At 39.5% G+C, this 18,354-nt stretch overlaps 1 protein-coding gene across 3 annotated transcripts in view; it reads left to right on the top strand.

Moving 5' to 3' along the window:
* Nedd4 (E3 ubiquitin-protein ligase Nedd4) overlaps positions 1-18,354 on the top strand; it is a 592,743-nt gene that overhangs the window by 442,519 nt on the left and 131,870 nt on the right. For all 3 annotated transcript variants that reach the window (XM_067159509.2, XM_067159503.2, XM_067159516.2), the window contains exons 10-12: positions 15,502-15,790; positions 15,871-15,929; positions 16,012-16,077. In XM_067159509.2, the coding sequence (XP_067015610.1) occupies positions 15,502-15,790; positions 15,871-15,929; positions 16,012-16,077 (414 nt within the window). The remainder of the gene's footprint in view (positions 1-15,501; positions 15,791-15,870; positions 15,930-16,011; positions 16,078-18,354) is intronic.

The raw sequence follows: 18,354 nt of genomic DNA, 5'->3' as shown, positions 1-18,354 counted from the left end.
GCGGAAAGGCAATTTTAAATATTTTTTTAATGGTAGAAAACAAGGCAACTTACCACAATGAAGTACGTTTACATACTATTTCATTGGTCTACTTTTCAAAAAAACTATTTTAGAAAATTATGCATGTTCCCTAATGTGGTGTCAAAGATAAAGGAAAAGATCGACACAGAAATGTACTGTTACGAATAAAACGGCATCTTGTTTTAATATTCTAATTTACTTCAGGATGACCCAATAAATGCACACACAAACCTATACACACACGGCTCTAATCAGCTACGAATGGCCACACTTACTAATTGCTGTCTATTTACAAGACTCTCTTCCTTACGGCACATCAGGCGGTCAGGCCCGTTGCTATACTTGGGGACGGTTAATCCTTACTTTCACTTTCCCAAGTCCAGTTGTCTCATACAGCAGCTGTGTGTAGACCGCTGGATTTGAACACAAGGCTACAGGCTACACATCACACGATGACCATTCCTTGGTTCGATTCCAGAGACAGTCCAGTAATTCACACAGTCACATGCAGTGAACAACGAAACAGCAACAGCTCAACAGTATTCAGCAGGGCAATACAACAGCAAACATTAACAGAGGTCCATTTACCCTCACACTCATGATAGCGGCTTCCCACGCTGACTCACGGTGATCCTCACTCCATGGAAATACACAAACACACAATACTCTCAGGTAGTACACAGTCTTCTGTTTGCCAGGCTGAGAGGCTCAGATGGTTGAAGTGCTGGCCTTCTGACCCTAACTTGGCAGGTTCGATCCTGGCTTAGTCCGGTGGTATTTGAAGGAGCTCAAATACATCAGTCCCATGTCGGTAGGTTTACTGGCACGTAAAAGAACTCATACGGGACTAAATTCCGGCACCTCTGCGTTTCTAAAAATGGTAAAAAAAGTAGTTAGTGGGACATAAATCAAATATTATTATTAGCTTTCCGTTCCGTCGTCTCCAGCCCACCTACTCACTGGATTCTCCGACACCACAACAGCTCCTGGTTCAGGTCTCGGTGGGACACTAGCGACAGCCTATACCTCTGTGGCCCTCAGCCCAGCCACCAAACCTCAACACACTGAGTCTCACACTGACTCAACCACGGAGTCCAACACTGACCCTTGAGTCCAGTACCAACACTGACTATAGCTCCACCACAGAGCCCACCTCTGACTGTCCATGACTACACTCCCTTTTTATAGCTTGGGTGATGTGAGCCAGACTTTTTGCTAGGTGGCTAGTGATATAGATGTTCATTCCAATTGGGAACCTGAAGTATTTTTCCTGAGTGTGTAAATTTATAATACCAGTAGAGTTGGTCCATTATTGGACATTATAAATTTTCCTACTAACTCATTCCTGGTTGCCAGCCAGGTGGCTAGTGCCAGAACAATCTCATTGAATCTCCAAGAAACTCACAGGCAAGCCAGCTGATGAGAACAATACGCGGAAAGGCTGGCCCCACCCCACAAGCTGGCTGGAAGATCCCCAGTCGTCTGAGTCACTAGCCCATTCCTGGAAGTACCAAAAGGAGCTACCAGGGGCAGGTACATTACAGTACTGTACTTGTATGCTGACGATATGGCAATTGCAGCTGAAGACATAACAGAATGTGTGATGAACTTGCCAGCGGACTGCGAAAACGAGAATGAAATGAAAATTAATGAGGAGAAGACAGAACTAGTCGTATTTAGGAAAGGAGATAAACTAAAGGAAACGGAGCACATATTGTGTTATAATGTTCACCTTTGCAGAGTTAGCAGTTTCATATACCTAGTTGTAACTTTGCAAACCACAGGCAGCAGTTTCAGGATCCATATAAGAGCTAGAATGGTTGCAGCACTGAAAGCGATGAATGCCATTGAGAACATCACATATATTGCAGTAGAGACAGTCATGGTGCTCTTTTGAGTAAAAGTGTTAACCTATGGGCTTGAGATCATAGGAGAATTTCTGAGTGTGAAGCAATTAGAAGATCTGAAAAAGATAAAATCCAGATACCTGAAGTGAGTTCTGAGTGTATTAAAGACGACAAGATCTCGACTTGTGTATGAGCTTGTGAGAGAAACTCTCCTGATTGGGGAGCGGAGATTCAATCTTATTTTACCAGTAGGTACAGCATATGATAAAGTGATGCATAAACTAAGAGAAAACAAGAGGGACATTTGGGACAACTTCTACTCAGCAGAGGCCATGACGGATCAGAAATCGATGGAAACGGGCTACCAACTGAGACATATATTCACGAGATTGGCTGTTCAAGGATTCCACTTCAAGATATGTAAAAACAAAGTTTTTCATGAACCAAAGATAAATTTTGTGTGTAGGCTATGTGACCAAGTTTGTGAAAGATACCAAATCCAGAATTTTCCTCGAGCTCCTGTTCAATTAATGAATTTATCAAGGACTAACACTTATGCAGAATGCATTAGTCATTGTGTTATTATTGTTATTTACAAATTAGAGCTTGGTGTGCAGTCCCTACAAGAGCCTTTGTTGTTCTGAGGAAATATGTCTTTATGTAGAGCTTAATCACATAGTTACCTGCCATCATCAGAAATGATTAATGGTTATAGTACCAGATTTGTTATTGTCCTGATATTATTGTAAGTTATAATGTATTTTTCTGACATGGCTAAGTAAATAAACTAATGTGATTTATACATCTTATCAGAAGCACTAATATACATATAAATATAAACTGTACAACCAAAAGACAAATATATAAAAATGGCAATCATAAAAGAAGGGGGGGGGAAGAGGTCCCAGTGTGATAGAATTGGACTCTATAGGTGACTTCTGATCGAGCACGGTGCTTGGAAAAGTATATGCTGCATTGGTTCCTTAATGTGAAGACTGTCTTCAGACATGACAAATCACAAAGGAAGGGTCTAAGAAGACCACAGAACATGACAGAAGAATAACTGATATAGTTGCTGACCAATAGTTAGCCACTTTCAGGGACTTGGGTGTTGCTTGAATGAGGTTTTCCATAATACATGAAGTTGGACACAGTTTGCATTGGAGAAGATGGGCGTTGTCTGTGGAGAACCACAATAGCAATACAGCGAGTTTACGTGAAATCCCCACTGCAACAGGTTAGATTTGCATCTTGTAACACCTGAGTGCAATCTATTGTGAGATTTCCATGTTAGCCAACCTTCTGTATGACCAGGAGGGAGTTCTTCGATTAGAGTCCAATCAATCAATCAATCAATCAATCAATCAATCAATCAATACTGATCTGCATTTAGGGCAGTCGCCCTGGTGGCAGATTTCCTAGCTGTTGTTTTCCTAGCCTTTTCCTAAATGATTTCAAAGAAATTGGGAATTTATTGAACATCTCCCTTGGTAAGTTATTCCAATCCCTAACTCCCCTTCCTATAAATGAATATTTGCCCCAGTTTGTCCTCTTGAATTCCAACTTTATCTTCATATTGTGATCTTTCCTACTTTTATAAACGCCACACAAACTTATTCGTCTACTAATATCATTCCACGCCTCCTCTCCACTGACAGCTCGGAACATACCACTTATGATATAGATGTTGATTCACATAGGGAATGGCCAGGCAGGCATCAATTTTTACTAGTGCGACAGGGTCTCTCATAGTGCATTGGCACTGCCGGTGACTACAATTAGCCTACGCAGTGGCCTCCACGGTATGCACTAGCCAGCGCCTTGGTAGGTGTGCTAGGTACCAACTGATGAGCCCAGCCTAGCACACGGGGGCAAAACGCTGGCAACCAGGAATGAGTTAGCTGGAAAATTTATAATGTCCAGTAACGGACCATTTATGTTGGTATTACATACCACTTAGTCGAGCAGCTCTCCTTCTTTCTCTCAATTCTTCCCAGCTCAAACTTTGCAACATTTTTGTAACGCTACTCCTTTGTCGGAAATTACGCAGAACAAATCGAGCTGCTTTTCTTTGGATTTTTTCCAGTTCTTGAATCAGGTAATCCTGGTGAGGGTCCCATACACTGGAACCATACTCTAGTTGGGGTCTTACTAGAGACTTACATGCTCTCTCCTTTACATCCTTACTACAACCCATAAACACCCTCATAACCATGTGCAGATATGTACCCTTTATTTACAATCCCATTTATGTGATTACCCCAATGAAGATCTTTCCTTATATTAACACCTAGATATTTACAATGATCCCCATAAGGAACTTTCACCCCATCAACACAGTAATTAAAACTGAGAGGAATTTTTCTATTTGTGAAACTCACAACCTGACTTTTAACCCCGTTTATCAACATACCATTGCCTGCTCCATCTCACAACATTTTCGAGGTCACGTTGCAGTTGCTCACAATCTTGCAACTTATCTATCACTCTATAGAGAATAACATCATCCGCAAAAAGCCTTGCCTCCGATTCCACTCCTTTACTCATATCATTTATATATATATATAAGAAAACATAAAGGTCCGATAATACTGCCTTGAGGAATTCCCTTATTAATTATTACAGGGTCAGGCTTTACCTACTCTAATTCTCTGAGATCTATTTTCTAGAAATATAGCAACCCATTCAGTCACTCTTTTGTCTAGTCCAATTGCACTCATTTTTGCCAGTAGTCTCCCATGATCCTCCCTATCAAATGCTTTAGACAGGTCAATCGCTATACAGTCCATTTGACCTCCTGAATCCAAGATATCTGCTATATCTTGCTGGAATTCTACAAGTTGAGCTTCAGTGGAATAACCTTTCCTAAAACCAAACTGCCTTCTATCGAACCAGTTATTAATTTCACAAACATGTCTAATATAATCAGAAAGAATGGCTTCCCAAAGCTTACATACAATGCATGTCAAACTTACTGGCCTGTAATTTTCAGCTTTATGTCTATCACCCTTTCCTTTATACACAGGGGCTACTATAGCAACTCTCCATTCATCTGGTGTAGCTCCTCCGACCAAACAATAATCAAATAAGTACTTCAGATATGGTACTATATCCCAACCCATTGTCTTTGGTATATCCCCAGAAATCGTATCAATTCCAGCCGCTTTTCTAGTTTCCAAATTTTGTATCTTATTGTAAATGGCATTGTTATATGTAAATTTTAATACTTCTTTAGCTTTAGTCTCCTCCTCTATCTGGACATTATCCTTGTAACCAATAATCTTTACATACTGCTGACTGAATACTTCTGCCTTTTAAAGATCCTCACATACACACTCCCCTTGTTCAATAATTATTCCTGGAATGTCCTTCTTGGAACCTATTTCTGCCTTAAAATACCTATACATACCCTTCCATTTTTCACTAAAATTCGTATGACTACCAATTATGCTTGCCATCATGTTATCCTTAGCTGCCTTCTTTGCTAGATTCAATTTTCTAGTAAGTTCCTTCAATTTCTCCTTACTTCCACAGCCTTTTCTAACTCTATTTTTGTCCAGTCTGCACCTCCTTACTCTTTTTATTTCTTTATTATAATAAGGTGGGTCTTTACCATTCCTTACCTCCCTTAAAGGTACAAACCTGTTTTTGCATTGCTCAACAATTTCTTTAAACCCATCCCAGAGTCTGTTTACATTTTTATTTACCGTTTTCCACCGATCATCGTTACTTTTTAGAAACTGCCTCATGCCTCTTTATCAGCCATATTGTACTGCCTAATAGCCCTACTTTTAAGACCTTCCTTTCTATCACATTTATTTTTAACTACGACAACTTCATGATCACTAATACCATCTGCCGGGATAAGTGGCTCAGACGGTTAAGGCGCTGGCCTTCTAGCCCCAACTTGGCAGGTTCGATTCTGGCTCAGTCCGGTGGTATTTGATGGTGCTCAATTACGACAGCCTCATGTCGGTAGATTTACTGGCACGTAAAAGAACTCCTGCGGGACTAAATTCCGACACCTCGGCGTCTCCGAAGACCTTAAAAGTAGTTAGTGGGACGTAAATCAAATATTATTATTATTATTATTATTATTATTATTATTATTATTATTATTATTATTATTATTATTAATACCATCTGTTACTTCAGTTTCTCTATAGAGCTCATCTAGTCTTATCAGCACCACATCCAGGATATTTTTCCCTCTGGTTGGTTCCATCACTTTCTGAATCAGCTGTCCTTCCCATATTAACTTATTTGCCATTAGTTGGTCATGCTTCCTGTCGTTCGCATTTCCTTCCCAATTGACATCTGGCAAATTCAGATCTCCCGCTACAATCACATTTCTTTCCTTGTCGTTTCCTACATAGCTGATTATCATATCAAATAATTCTGAATCCGTGTCAGTGCTACCCTTTCCCGGTCTGTACACTCCAAATATATCCAGTTGCCTATTATCTTTAGAAATGACCCTTACACCTAGAATTTCATGTGTCTCATCTTCAACTTTTGAGTCAGTCAGCCATTCTTCTGAACGTTTGAACCTCCCTTGCCATTTACAAATTAGGGCTGTGTGCAGTCCTTACAAGAGCCTCTGTTCTGAGGAAATTTTTCCTTGAAGTCAATCATGGACAAGCTGGCTGGTGATCATACAGAGGGTGAGATTGAAATCTATCAACTTTTTCATTCTTGCTCTCTGCCGCTATCTCCCAACGAATGTCAAGAGGTGCAGTCAGAGCAAGGCAGTACAATTTTTCCAAAGGTGTAGGCCGTACGCAACAAGTTATGATTCTATAAGTCTCGTTAAGTGACTTTCACCTGTTTTAGCCAGCCCCGTGGTGTAGGGGTAGCATGCCTGCCTCTTACCCGGAGGCCCCGTGTTCGATTCCCAGCCAGGTCAGGGATTTTTACCTGGACCTGAGGGCTGGTTCGAGGTCCACTCAGTCTACGTGATTAGAATTGAGGAGCTATCTGACGGTGAGATAGCGGCCCCAGTCAAGAAAGCCAAGAATAACGGCCGAGAGGATTTGTCGTGCTGACCACACGACACCTCGCAATCTGCAGGCCTTCGGGCTGAGCAGCGGTCGCTTGGTAGGCCAAGGCCTTGCAAGGGCTGTAGTGCCATGGGGTTTGGTTTGGTTCGCCTGTTTTGGTAAACTTAACCATAATAGGTATTTTATTTGATCCTGTATTGACTTGTTTGGTGTAACAGGATCTATACCACACCGGGCACGCATATTCGGCAGCAGAATAACACAACGTGAGTGAATATGTCCTCAGAGTGCTTGGCTGTGCACCCCATGTGGTTCATGTCAGTTTGCGCACCACATTGTTCCGAGCTGACACTTTCTACTTGCTACTGAAGCAGTGCTTCTTAAAGGTGAGAGCATGATCTAAACTCACTCCCAAGTACTTCAGGGTTGCACAGTGATGAAGATAGACTCCTTCCCAGGAGATATGGAGGGGTCTAGAAGGCTCTGTTCTTAAGATGAAGAATGCAGACTTGAGTCTTGTTAGGATTTAGTTTCAACTGATTCTCCCTGTAATAGGTAGTAAGTACTTCCAGAGCATCAGACAGCTGTTGCTCAACAATCTCAAACTGGCTAGCTTGTGCAGTAGTTGAAACTTTCCATTCTCTGTGGTAGAGGCTGGTCATTGATGTAAACATTAAATAGGGATGGTGCAAGAACACTTCATTGATGTAACTCATTCTTCTGGGATCTCCACCTACAGTACTTCTTTCCCCCTTAAATTCAACAACAAAGCTATTTTGAAGGAGATTCCTTACCATACAAGTGAATTGATAATCTTTGGTGATACCGTAGAGTTTTTGCAGGAGAAGTCTGTGATTGTATCATAAGCTGCCGACAAGTCAATGAATACCGCCCTGGTGATTTGTAGTCTCTTGAAACCATTCAGTATGTTGTCAGTTTCAGGACGTGTGATGTGCAGCTTTTCCCCGTCCTGAATCCCGCTTGCTGAGATAAAAGAAATGGCTCTGGTACTTCTGTTAGTTGGTGAAGTATAAGTCTCTCCAGCACCTTAGAGATGGCCTAACGAGGATATAGATCGATAACTTTTAGGGTCGTTCCAAACTTTGTCTGGTTTATGAACGGCAATGATTCTAGCTTTCCTCCAGATTTTCGGGAGTTTACAGGACTGAACACAATTGTTCATTACCTCAGTGAGCCATTTAAAAGTTACAGAGTCAAATTTTGTAATTTGTTCAACTCTTATATCGTCCAAATCAGCTGCTTTACCATTCTTACACATCGTCAATCATCATCATCATCATCATCATCATCAATGTCCTACTCCAGTCGCCCGGGTGTGGTTAACAAGCCTCCTCCACTCCTTTCTGTCCATCCACTTTTCCTGCTCCATTACTTCCGCCACATCCAATCCATACTTTCACTGGGGATTATCTTTGTATTCATGACGTATCTTCCCCATTCTCAGTCTGTTATTACAAAATCGATGGGTGTTCCATACTGTCCATCCCAACTATATCAGCTGATCTTATGGCTTTTCCTCTTCATACACCATGTGTTCTTTATTATCAGGTTATTTCTGATACAAAAGTCCAACAGTTTCTCTCCATCTTCATTTCTATCGCCATACCCTTGTGAACCCAGAACATTCTCATATCCCATTCTATCAGTTCCCACATGAGCATTCAGATGTCCCATTATCATGATCCCATCTGTAACAACAATATGTGTTTCCAGTTCATTCACATCGACAATACTGTTTCTAATTCCAAAACAGTGAAATTTAGAGGTAGAATACTCCTTTCTTGATCTAATTGTCAGACTATTTTCTTCTTCTTCCCGACTTTACATACCGAGGTTGTTCACCATGTAATAAAAGTTGATGTGCAATTTGGTCTGCCTTCAAGTTGGCATGTGAAACAGTTTGGGTACGATCACTGTTAAGGTGACGTAGAATTCTCCAAGCTTCATGGCTGTTCCTGCTCATATCACACTCTGTCATAAGCTTTTTCCATAGTTCTCTTTTTGTCTCAGAAATAGAGGCCAAAACTGCATCAGCTGCACAGGATATTTCTTTACAGAATGGATTTTCTTCATATAGGCTATAATATTCTTCCAACAATGTTGCTGTTTCGGAAGTCATTCCTTGGATACAGTATTGATAGGATCTACAAATTTGTCATATTCTTCGGGAAATGGAGCAACTGTCCGAAATTTTCATCTAGCATTTATGAGAACTTTATCCAATCAGCTTTCTTGAAGTTGAAACAATGTCTAAAACGAACTTGTTGAGGTCTGATTAATGGTAGTAACTGGCACATTATTGGCCTATGCTGTGAGTTAGGAATGGGGGAGCACACAGATTTGGAACATTTCTGAGCTAAACTTTCACTTACAAATATGAGATCTGGATTATAACCCCGTTGCCATCTTCCACTGTTCAAAGAGTGTGGAAGTTTACTGTCATGTATAAGGGACAACTGATTGGTTTCAGCCCATGAAAGGACTGCCTCTCCATTTTTGTCATATGTGGCTTTTAAAATCCCCTATCACTATAGGTGTCTTACTTCCATTAAAGTTCTTCGGAGGTGTAAATGTAAATCTGGCAGTGGGTGGCTTCTACATAAAGGTGATTACTCTGTTACTGAACTCAAGAGAAATGAACTCAGTATCATTATCATCTGAATAGTGTGCACTAGTGACTTCAGTGTTCTCCCCAGAAATTTTCGTTAGCTGGGTGGCATGAATGAGTAGCCAGGCAGGGAATACTATATAGAAAGTGAATATGATAAAATTTCAACTTATTCCCCTCAGGCCATTAACAGTAATATCAGACAGGTAACCGTTAACTGCAAAAATGAACCATTTTGGTGCTATCACGAAGAAAACATAACAGAATATTTTGAACTTCTAGTGTTCTATTGCTCGTTCATAATCACTCAGTTGATAAAGATGTTGATTCCCATAAGGAACCTGAAATATTTGGTCTGAATGAGTATCTTTATCATCTGATGGCCAGGCAGGCATCAGTTTTTGAAAATGAGACAAAGTCTCTCATAGTGCATTGGCACTGCCTACGCAGTGGCCTCCACGGTATACACTAGCCATGCGTCTTGGTAGGTATGCTATTTACCAACAGATGAGCCCAACTTAGCACACTGGGGCAAATTGCTGGCAACCAGGAATGAGTTAGCTGGAAAATTTATAATGTCCAATAACGGATCTACTATGTTGGTATTATAAACACCCGGTTGCTGTGGAGAGCCAGACGGGTTTGTTACGTCCTGTGGAATCGAGTGCTCACATGCGATTCCACACTAATCCAGACACTGGTAGCGCACGACACTTCGTGGTAAGTTGAACTGCGATGTAACTCGCGCAATTATGCTGATAATAACGAAGATTTTTCATTTAAGTAAACAGTTTTATAGTGTTTAGATTTTAATTTGGAACACATAATGACTGAAATATGTGTAGCCTCCATGGCTCAGGCGGCAGCACGCCGGCCTCTCGCCGCTGGTTCTGTGGTTCAAATCCCGGTCACTCCATGTGAGATTTGTGCTGGACAAAGCAGAGGCAGGACAGGTTTTTCTCCGGGCACTCCGGTTTTTGCTGTCATCTTTCATTCCAGCAGCGCTCTCCATTATCATTTCGTTTCATCTGCCAATCATTAATCATTGTCTCCGAAGACCTTAAAAAGTAGTTAGTGGGACGTAAAACAAATAACATTATTATTAATCATTGCCCTAGAAGAGTGTGATAAGCTTTGGCAGACGGCACAATTCCTATCCTCGCTGCAAGATGGGGGCTTCATTCAGTCCATCCCTGACTCGGTCACTGGCTGGAAAACAGGTTTAGGTTTTCAATAACTGAAATATGTATAAATATTTCGTAAACCAAGCGAGTTAGGAGCACGAAGCTGTGAGCTTGCATTCGGGAAATATTGGGTTCGAACCCCACTTTCGGCAGCACTGAAGATGGTTTTTCATGGTTTCCTATTTTTACACCAGGTAAATGGTGGGGCTTGTACCTTAATTAAGGCCACGGCCACTCGTTTCCCACTCCTAGCACTTGCTTATCCCATTGTCGCCATAAGACCTATCTGTGTCGGTACGACGTAAAGCAGCTTGAAATATTATGTAACTAGCAGATATCTAGGTTATGATAGCCGGGGCGGTCAGTGAAAACGGCTGGGTGGTGCACCCATTAGAAAGGTCCTAGGGAGAACACTGGACTTCTATTTCTGTTCTTACAAAGACAGCACTTCCATGTTTCGCATGTGTTCTTTCTGCAGCCAGCAACATGCCAGGAATATAAGGGTGTCAGTGTTGTAAATCTGTAAGGGTTTCCTGAATGTATAAAAGATCACATTTCTTTTCATGACACAGTTCACCTAGTATCTGTTGTTTGGCTGATGTTGTGCCTTTAATATTATTTAATTTATTTATTTATTTATTTATTTATTTATTTATTTATTTATTTATTTATTTATTTATTTATTTATTTATTTATTTATTTATTTATTTATTTATTTATTTATTTATTTATTTATTTATTTATTTTATGCCTTTGTATGTGGCGAAGTTACGGCTCACGGCCCTCTCTTACACTTAACCACTACGTACACTGCATAATCACATAATTTGGTAAAATAACATTTTCAGACCCTAGGAGCTACCTAAATTTATGGAGTAATATTATAACAGATTATAATTGTTATTTTTAATGATTAATATTATCTAGCCTATCTACATCTACATCACCTAACAATAGTTCTAAATCACGCTTGCAATCATACACACTAACATTCATACAAGCTGGACACGTATTTAAGAGGAAATCTGGACAAGACCGTTTAAATGAGACTGTTGAAGTGCTATTACGTATACTGACAGGGAGTGTGTTCCATAGCCTTGCCCCAGACACTTGGAAAGAGTGACTGTATACAGATGAATGATTAACCGGTATCATAAGGGTAGAAGTCGATCTGGTATTATGTCCATGGAAAGATGAGAGGAAGTTAAAATGTGAGGATAGGTATTCAGGTGTAGATTCGTTCAGAAGTCGAAAAATTAGTGTCGCAGTATGTAAATTCCTTAGTTGATCAATTTTCAGCCAGGATAGCTTCTCATAAGTTCAAAGAAAATATAAATCGTCTGCAAGAGTTCATTGCCCTTTGAAGTTTCATAGTTTGTTCTGCAGTTGCATCGGTTAATACGACATCACAGTAATAAATTATTGGGAAAATGAGGGTTTGAATAAGTTTTATTTTCATGCTGTGTGGAAGAATGGATTGTTTTATTTTTAGGGGGTGAAGAGATGCATATACCTTTCTGCAGACACTTGTTATATGGTCATTCCAGTTTAATGTGTCATTCATGACAACGCCTAGGTTTTTTACAGACTTCTGAAAAGGTATAGCTTCTCCACAGAGCATGAGGTTAGGCTGTTGTATGATGTTTAGTGTATTTAAAAGTCTAGATTGTCCTATAATGATTGCTTGCGTTTTCTTCGGGTTAATTAATAGGCAGTTCTCTTTAGCATACGAGCTAATTGAATTTAAAGTCGAGTTCATATGGTGGATTGCTTTGTCTATGTTGGGAACCTTAAAGTGTGAGTATATCTGAAGATCGTAGGCATAAAGATGATAGTTGCAGTCGTTCAGATGAGAAGAAATGTCATTAATATAGATTAAGAACAACAGAGGTCCAAGAATAGACCCTTGGGGAACGCCAGATAGCTTAGTCCTCCATTCTGTAGTCTTCATGTTTGATACAACTCGCTGTCGTCTGTTTTTGAGGTATGAGCCCAAGAGCTGAATAGCAGAATGAGCCATGTGAAGTTTTTGTAACTTAGCTAACAATATGTCTATATTTACAGTGTCAAACGCACTGCTGAAGTCTAGAAGGATAAGTATAGTCAGTTTTCGTTTGTCCATAGCCCGTCTAATGTCATCCGTGATTTTGATTATTGTAGTTGCAGTACTGTGTCCTTTCTTAAAACCAGACTGTAAGGGATCAAGTACAGAATATTTTTCCAAGTATTTAACAATTTGTTTATGCATTATCTTCTCCAGAACCTTAGAAAGTGCTGTGAGGATGCAGACAGGTCGGTAGTCAGATATATTGCTTGCAGGAGAGATTTTTGGGACAGGGACAATGAGTGCATCTTTCCATTTAATTGGGATTTTGCCTGAAGTAAGACAGGTATTAAGTAAATGCGTAAAAATGGGCAGTATTATGTTGATTATGTAAGTCACAAATGAAATGGGAATTTCATCAGCTCCTGTTGCGAGAGATTTTATTGAATTAACTTCCCTTCTTACTTCATGTTCTGTAATGGTATCAAATTCAAATACAGGACGGACTGGGGATTGTTGCCTTAATATATTGTCAATGGTGTTTTGTACTGTCGTGTCAGGAGTGAGACGTTCCGTGGAGAAATATGTATTTAACTCATCAAGGGACACCTCGGGATCAGTATGCTTCGCAAGTGGTTTGCCAATACCCAGTGACCGAAGTTGTCGCCATGTGGAACCAGTGTTAATGTTTTTGTTTAAATGCTGGAAATAATTAAATTTCTTATTACGAATTACAAGCTTAATTCGGTTTCGAAGAACACGGTACTGCTCATGTATGTCAGCTAGTTGAGTCTGCTTATAGCGTCGGTGTAGTGCGTCTCGTTCTTTCATCATAGTCTTAACATCAGCAGTCAGCCAAGGGCAGGGTGGACGTGTTGCTCTCACAGAACGCTTTGGTGCATGTTTGTTGTACAATTCATGTAAGAGGGAATTAAATATTTCCACTTTCTCGTCAATGTCACTCTTCATCATTATGTGATACCAGGGGCAGAGTTGTGCATCTTGTCTCAGTTGTATTAAATTCATGCTTTTAAAGTCTCTAAACGTTACATATTTCGGTCGGTACTTCGGCACGCGAAGAGAGTATGCTAAGTATATGAGGTCATGTTTAGATATGTCAGGAACAGATACTTGACCGTGGTGAAGGATTTTTTGAGGGTTATTTGTTATTACTAGGTCTATGAATGTATCAGCGGAAATAGTGGAAGTATGGACATGGTGGGTGGGTTTAAGGGGTAATATAGTCATGTCACAGGATTTAAAAATATTTTGTAGTCGTGAGGCGTCGTTGTTCAGAGTTAATAAATTGGTGTTAAAGTCTCCAAAAAGTATCACGTGCTCGTATGATGGTAGCAGTCTCAGTAAGCTGTCTTCTAAGTCATGGAAATCTCGCACTGCGTCAGGAGGCCTATATACTACACCTACAAGTACTTTTACAGAATTGACAAGCACCTCTACAAACATATATTCAGGAGCCGTTTTTACAGCAAGAGTAGACGTGTGAACAACTTTGCTCTTGAGCATTGATTTACAATATAGGGCGACTCCACCACCTCGTCTGTTCGATCATGTCTGTGAATATCATAGCCCGATATGTCAACCATGCTTGCGGGAATCGAACTACGGAGCCAACTCTCGCTTACAGCAACGATATGAATAGGACTGTCTTCAAATATCATCTTCAGTTCGTCGAGGTGAGCAACGATGGATTGGCTGTTGACATACGCACACAACAGGGCGCAATTAAATGACATCAGTTCCTTGTCTAAAATGGTATAGGTAGAATAGGAAGTAGAAAGTCCTTAGATAAAGGTCAGGGTTGGTACTGAGAAATGCTGTTTGTTTGATAGCATTATTAATCATTAGAAAATATCAAAGCCATCTTATTTAGTGTGCTGATATGAATGTATATGATTAATTATAATAATAATCATTATTAATATTAACAAGTGCTTCTGGTGTTAGAGAATCAGCCATCTAAGAAATGTCCTAGTCAGTTGCCAGGAAACGCCCGGATGAATTTATTATTCTTAACACATCCTTCGGGGAAGCTTCTCTCTTGTTCCCCAATTTGATAAGTTACAGGCACCATATGGAATCACTTGCAGAATGTTTTTCTGGCAATTAATGATAGGCTTCCTGTATGCGCATTATGGCAATAAAATTATTTTTATAATTGGGGAGATATGGTTCATCTTCCTCAGCCTTGTAAATTAGGCCATAAACTGAGTGCCATTCTTAGCATAACCAATACAAATAGATGTGGCTCTAAGAGGGTTAGGTGTACTAGTTTTCAAACTGCATAGGTCTGTTATTTTTCATGCGAGTTTAGCATACTATACCTTGCTTGCTGGAAGAATTAGAGGTATGAAGTTCGTATACTTGCATGGATGACACCATGACTATCTGCAGAAGTTTGAGGAAGCTGATAGATGCCTACGAAGCTACACCACATTTTAATTTTAAGCTCTGCTTCCATGTTCCCATTTAAAAACTTGTATGTAAAGATTTCAATCGTCAGTGAAGCAGAAATAAGGAGATTATAGCAACTCATCAATGGCTGTTTACTTCCTAACACTTGTATATCTGTATAGTACTAGTTTCGATTCAAATATATATATATATATATATATATATTTAAGAACAGAATTAGCATAACGTAATTTATGAAGTGAGTAAGCAGGAGTTGTCCGTTTTAGAAGGAGACTTTCATTGTTTCATCTGACAGTTTTATTAGTTTAATACTGTATGTTTATGATAATTAATTTCTTTTCAGATTTGTGTTCAGCCTTCCTCTCCTGAGCAACGAGTCCCCAGTCTTGGCTTGAATTCAGATGGCCTTCCACAGGGATGGTCAATGCAAGTTGCACCCAACGGCCGGGTGTTCTTCATTGATCATAATGAACGGGCCACAACGTGGGTGGATCCTCGTACAGGACGAGCAAGTCCCATGCCCAACCAGAACCCTCCACCAAGCCGTAGACCAGAGGATGAACTCGGTCCATTGCCAGAAGGCTGGGAAGAGCGTGTTCATACAGACGGAAGAATATTCTTTATTGATCATAGTGAGTGTACCCATTGTTCTTTTCATTGTTTTTCCCTTGTCCAATACCAAGTCTGTCATACTTGTTTGTTTGTTCTACAGATACACGTACCACCCAGTGGGAAGATCCAAGACTTTCTAATCCACAAATTGCTGGACCTGTGAGTATATTGCTTGTGTAAATGACTGCTTCTGAATAACATATGTACTAAATACTTATCCTGCTCTTCTTGTATTTTTCAGGCAGTTCCTTATTCACGTGATTATAAGAGGAAGTATGAGTACTTAAAGTCGCAACTGAGAAAACCTGTAAGTGTTCCTGTTTGTCAGAATAACAATCCAGTTCATTTCTTAATTGTGTATATAGTTGACAACACCTCGTGAAATTATCTTATCTACTTAACTACAATGGAACCTTGATTGTCCGTTTCCGGAAACAATATTTTACCAGAATATCTATTCAAATTACATAGTGCTGCAAGCATTGTAAATTAATCATATTTTAAAAGTCCTGGATTATCCATTTCTCAAAGGAATGATTTACGCATATAATGTCCAGAAATTTCTGTCCCATGAACACTAAATCCTTGATCAAAGGTTTTCAAGACTGGCAGAATCGAATATCATGCATTTGAAATCTTTAGAAAATTGATACTTGCATTCAAAATTTTGAAATCATATTCTCAAGTACAACATAACCTTTAAAAGTTGAGTAGGCTTAATGGTAACTTATGTGCTACAAGACATATACTGGTGACCAGATAACAAGGATGAAAGGGTGGCCTGTCATGCCTATGGATCTTCGTGTTAATATCCTGTCACTGCAGTAATTAAATCAAGTACCAGAAAACCAGTCGATATAAGGGACCATCTTCACATCACATTCACCTGGTATTATTTAGGTAAAGCGCAGAAGTCATAAAGCAGAGTGGCCACAGTAGTTGGAAGGAGACAGAGCACATTACACGAGCTCTAATTGAAGATGGAACGAGGTCCGTTAAATGTTCATACTAGTAAAATACTCATGTTATATTCATTTTGACAGACTTATTTACGATTGTATTGCCGAGTAGGTTCTCTTTTTGTGATATCTGAAGCCATCGCTTTTCAGTTTCGACTAAGTAGGTTTTTGGCACTTCTCTTCAAGGCATTAGTCACTGGGCTTTCAGACTCAAACTTGCTCCTTCCTAACACGAATGTAGTATTGTAATACGTGTTTCATCACTTGTGATATTGTTTTCTTACTGCTGTGGTTCATCATGGCTTGCTTCTGATAAGTTCTGATAAGTTGGACAAACTCTTACAAAATATAGTTTCTCTGCACATTTACTTATTATGATGTGTTACCTAAGGTGAAACTTTCACAGTTGCTGCAGTTTTCAATGATGCACTCAATCATCTAGCAGCCTCAGGTATTATATAAGATACTGATCTCATGAATAGATGCTGCACTTTATATTTCATAAAGCCATGGGAGGTTTTGGGATATTACTGTATTTGCCCGAATATAAGATGGGAATTTTTATGTTTATGTTTTTATTTAAAGATAAAAGTTTCATTGTTCCGTATTGAAATTATTGATGTTAAAAATTAAATATCTGAAAAGGAGGTTCAACCTATTCAATACTTAAAAGAAAGAAATGCAGTAATCACATTCCTATTTAAATGGGACCGGTTTCGACCTTAGTCAAGGTCATCATCAGCCGTAAAAATATGTACAATGTTTATGAATATTGGAGGTCAGTTTCACACTCTGATAGGCACAAAGACACGACACCATATTCTGTCATGCACAAAGTCACAACACTATCAACTAATATACGAAGATCAAAAATAACTTGAAGTCGCAGACGAATAGATTTGTAGTAGAAAGCCGCGCTGATCACCAGGAGCTGGCGGCTTTCTACTACAAATCTATTCGTCTGCGACTTCAAGTTATTTTTGATCTTCGTATATTAGTTGATAGTGTTGTGACTTTGTGCATGACAGAATATGGTGTCGTGTCTTTGTGCCTATCAGAGTGTGAAACTGACCTCCAATATTCATAAACATTGTACATGTTTTTACGGCTGATGATGACCTTGATAAGGTCGAAACCGGTCCCATTTAAATAGGAATGTGATTACTGCATTTCTTTCTTTTAAGTATTGAATAGGTTGAACCTCCTTTTCAAATATGTTTTTATGTTAAAATGTCCTTATAAAAACCGCTGTTGTTTTAAATGCACAGCCTAACATCTAAAAAGTTTGAAACATTTTCCACCTGTACTGGCTTGTGCAGTGTCTTGACGCACTTCACAGCCCATTCACGAATAAACCTAAATTTCTGTAGTTTTGATGATTTTTCTTCCAATTTGTGGCTTGTGATTTGTGACAAGCAGAATTGAATATAATGCATTCGAGAACTTTTGAGAGTCTATATGTGCATTCAAAACCATATTCTCGAGTACAACATAACCTTTGGAGGTCGAGTAGGCTACATATACCGGTGTCCAAATAACAGGGGAAAATTAAAATAACAGATTTTCCCATCATGTTGGGAGCTGTTTTATAGGATGTGCTTTATTTTCTTCTTTTACTGATTTTG

Source organism: Anabrus simplex, chromosome 1, assembly GCF_040414725.1.
Source record: "Anabrus simplex isolate iqAnaSimp1 chromosome 1, ASM4041472v1, whole genome shotgun sequence".
Lineage (NCBI taxonomy): Eukaryota > Metazoa > Arthropoda > Insecta > Orthoptera > Tettigoniidae > Anabrus > Anabrus simplex.
The sequence above is the reverse complement of the archived record's forward strand: the minus strand, read 5'-3'. Positions and strand labels throughout refer to the sequence as shown.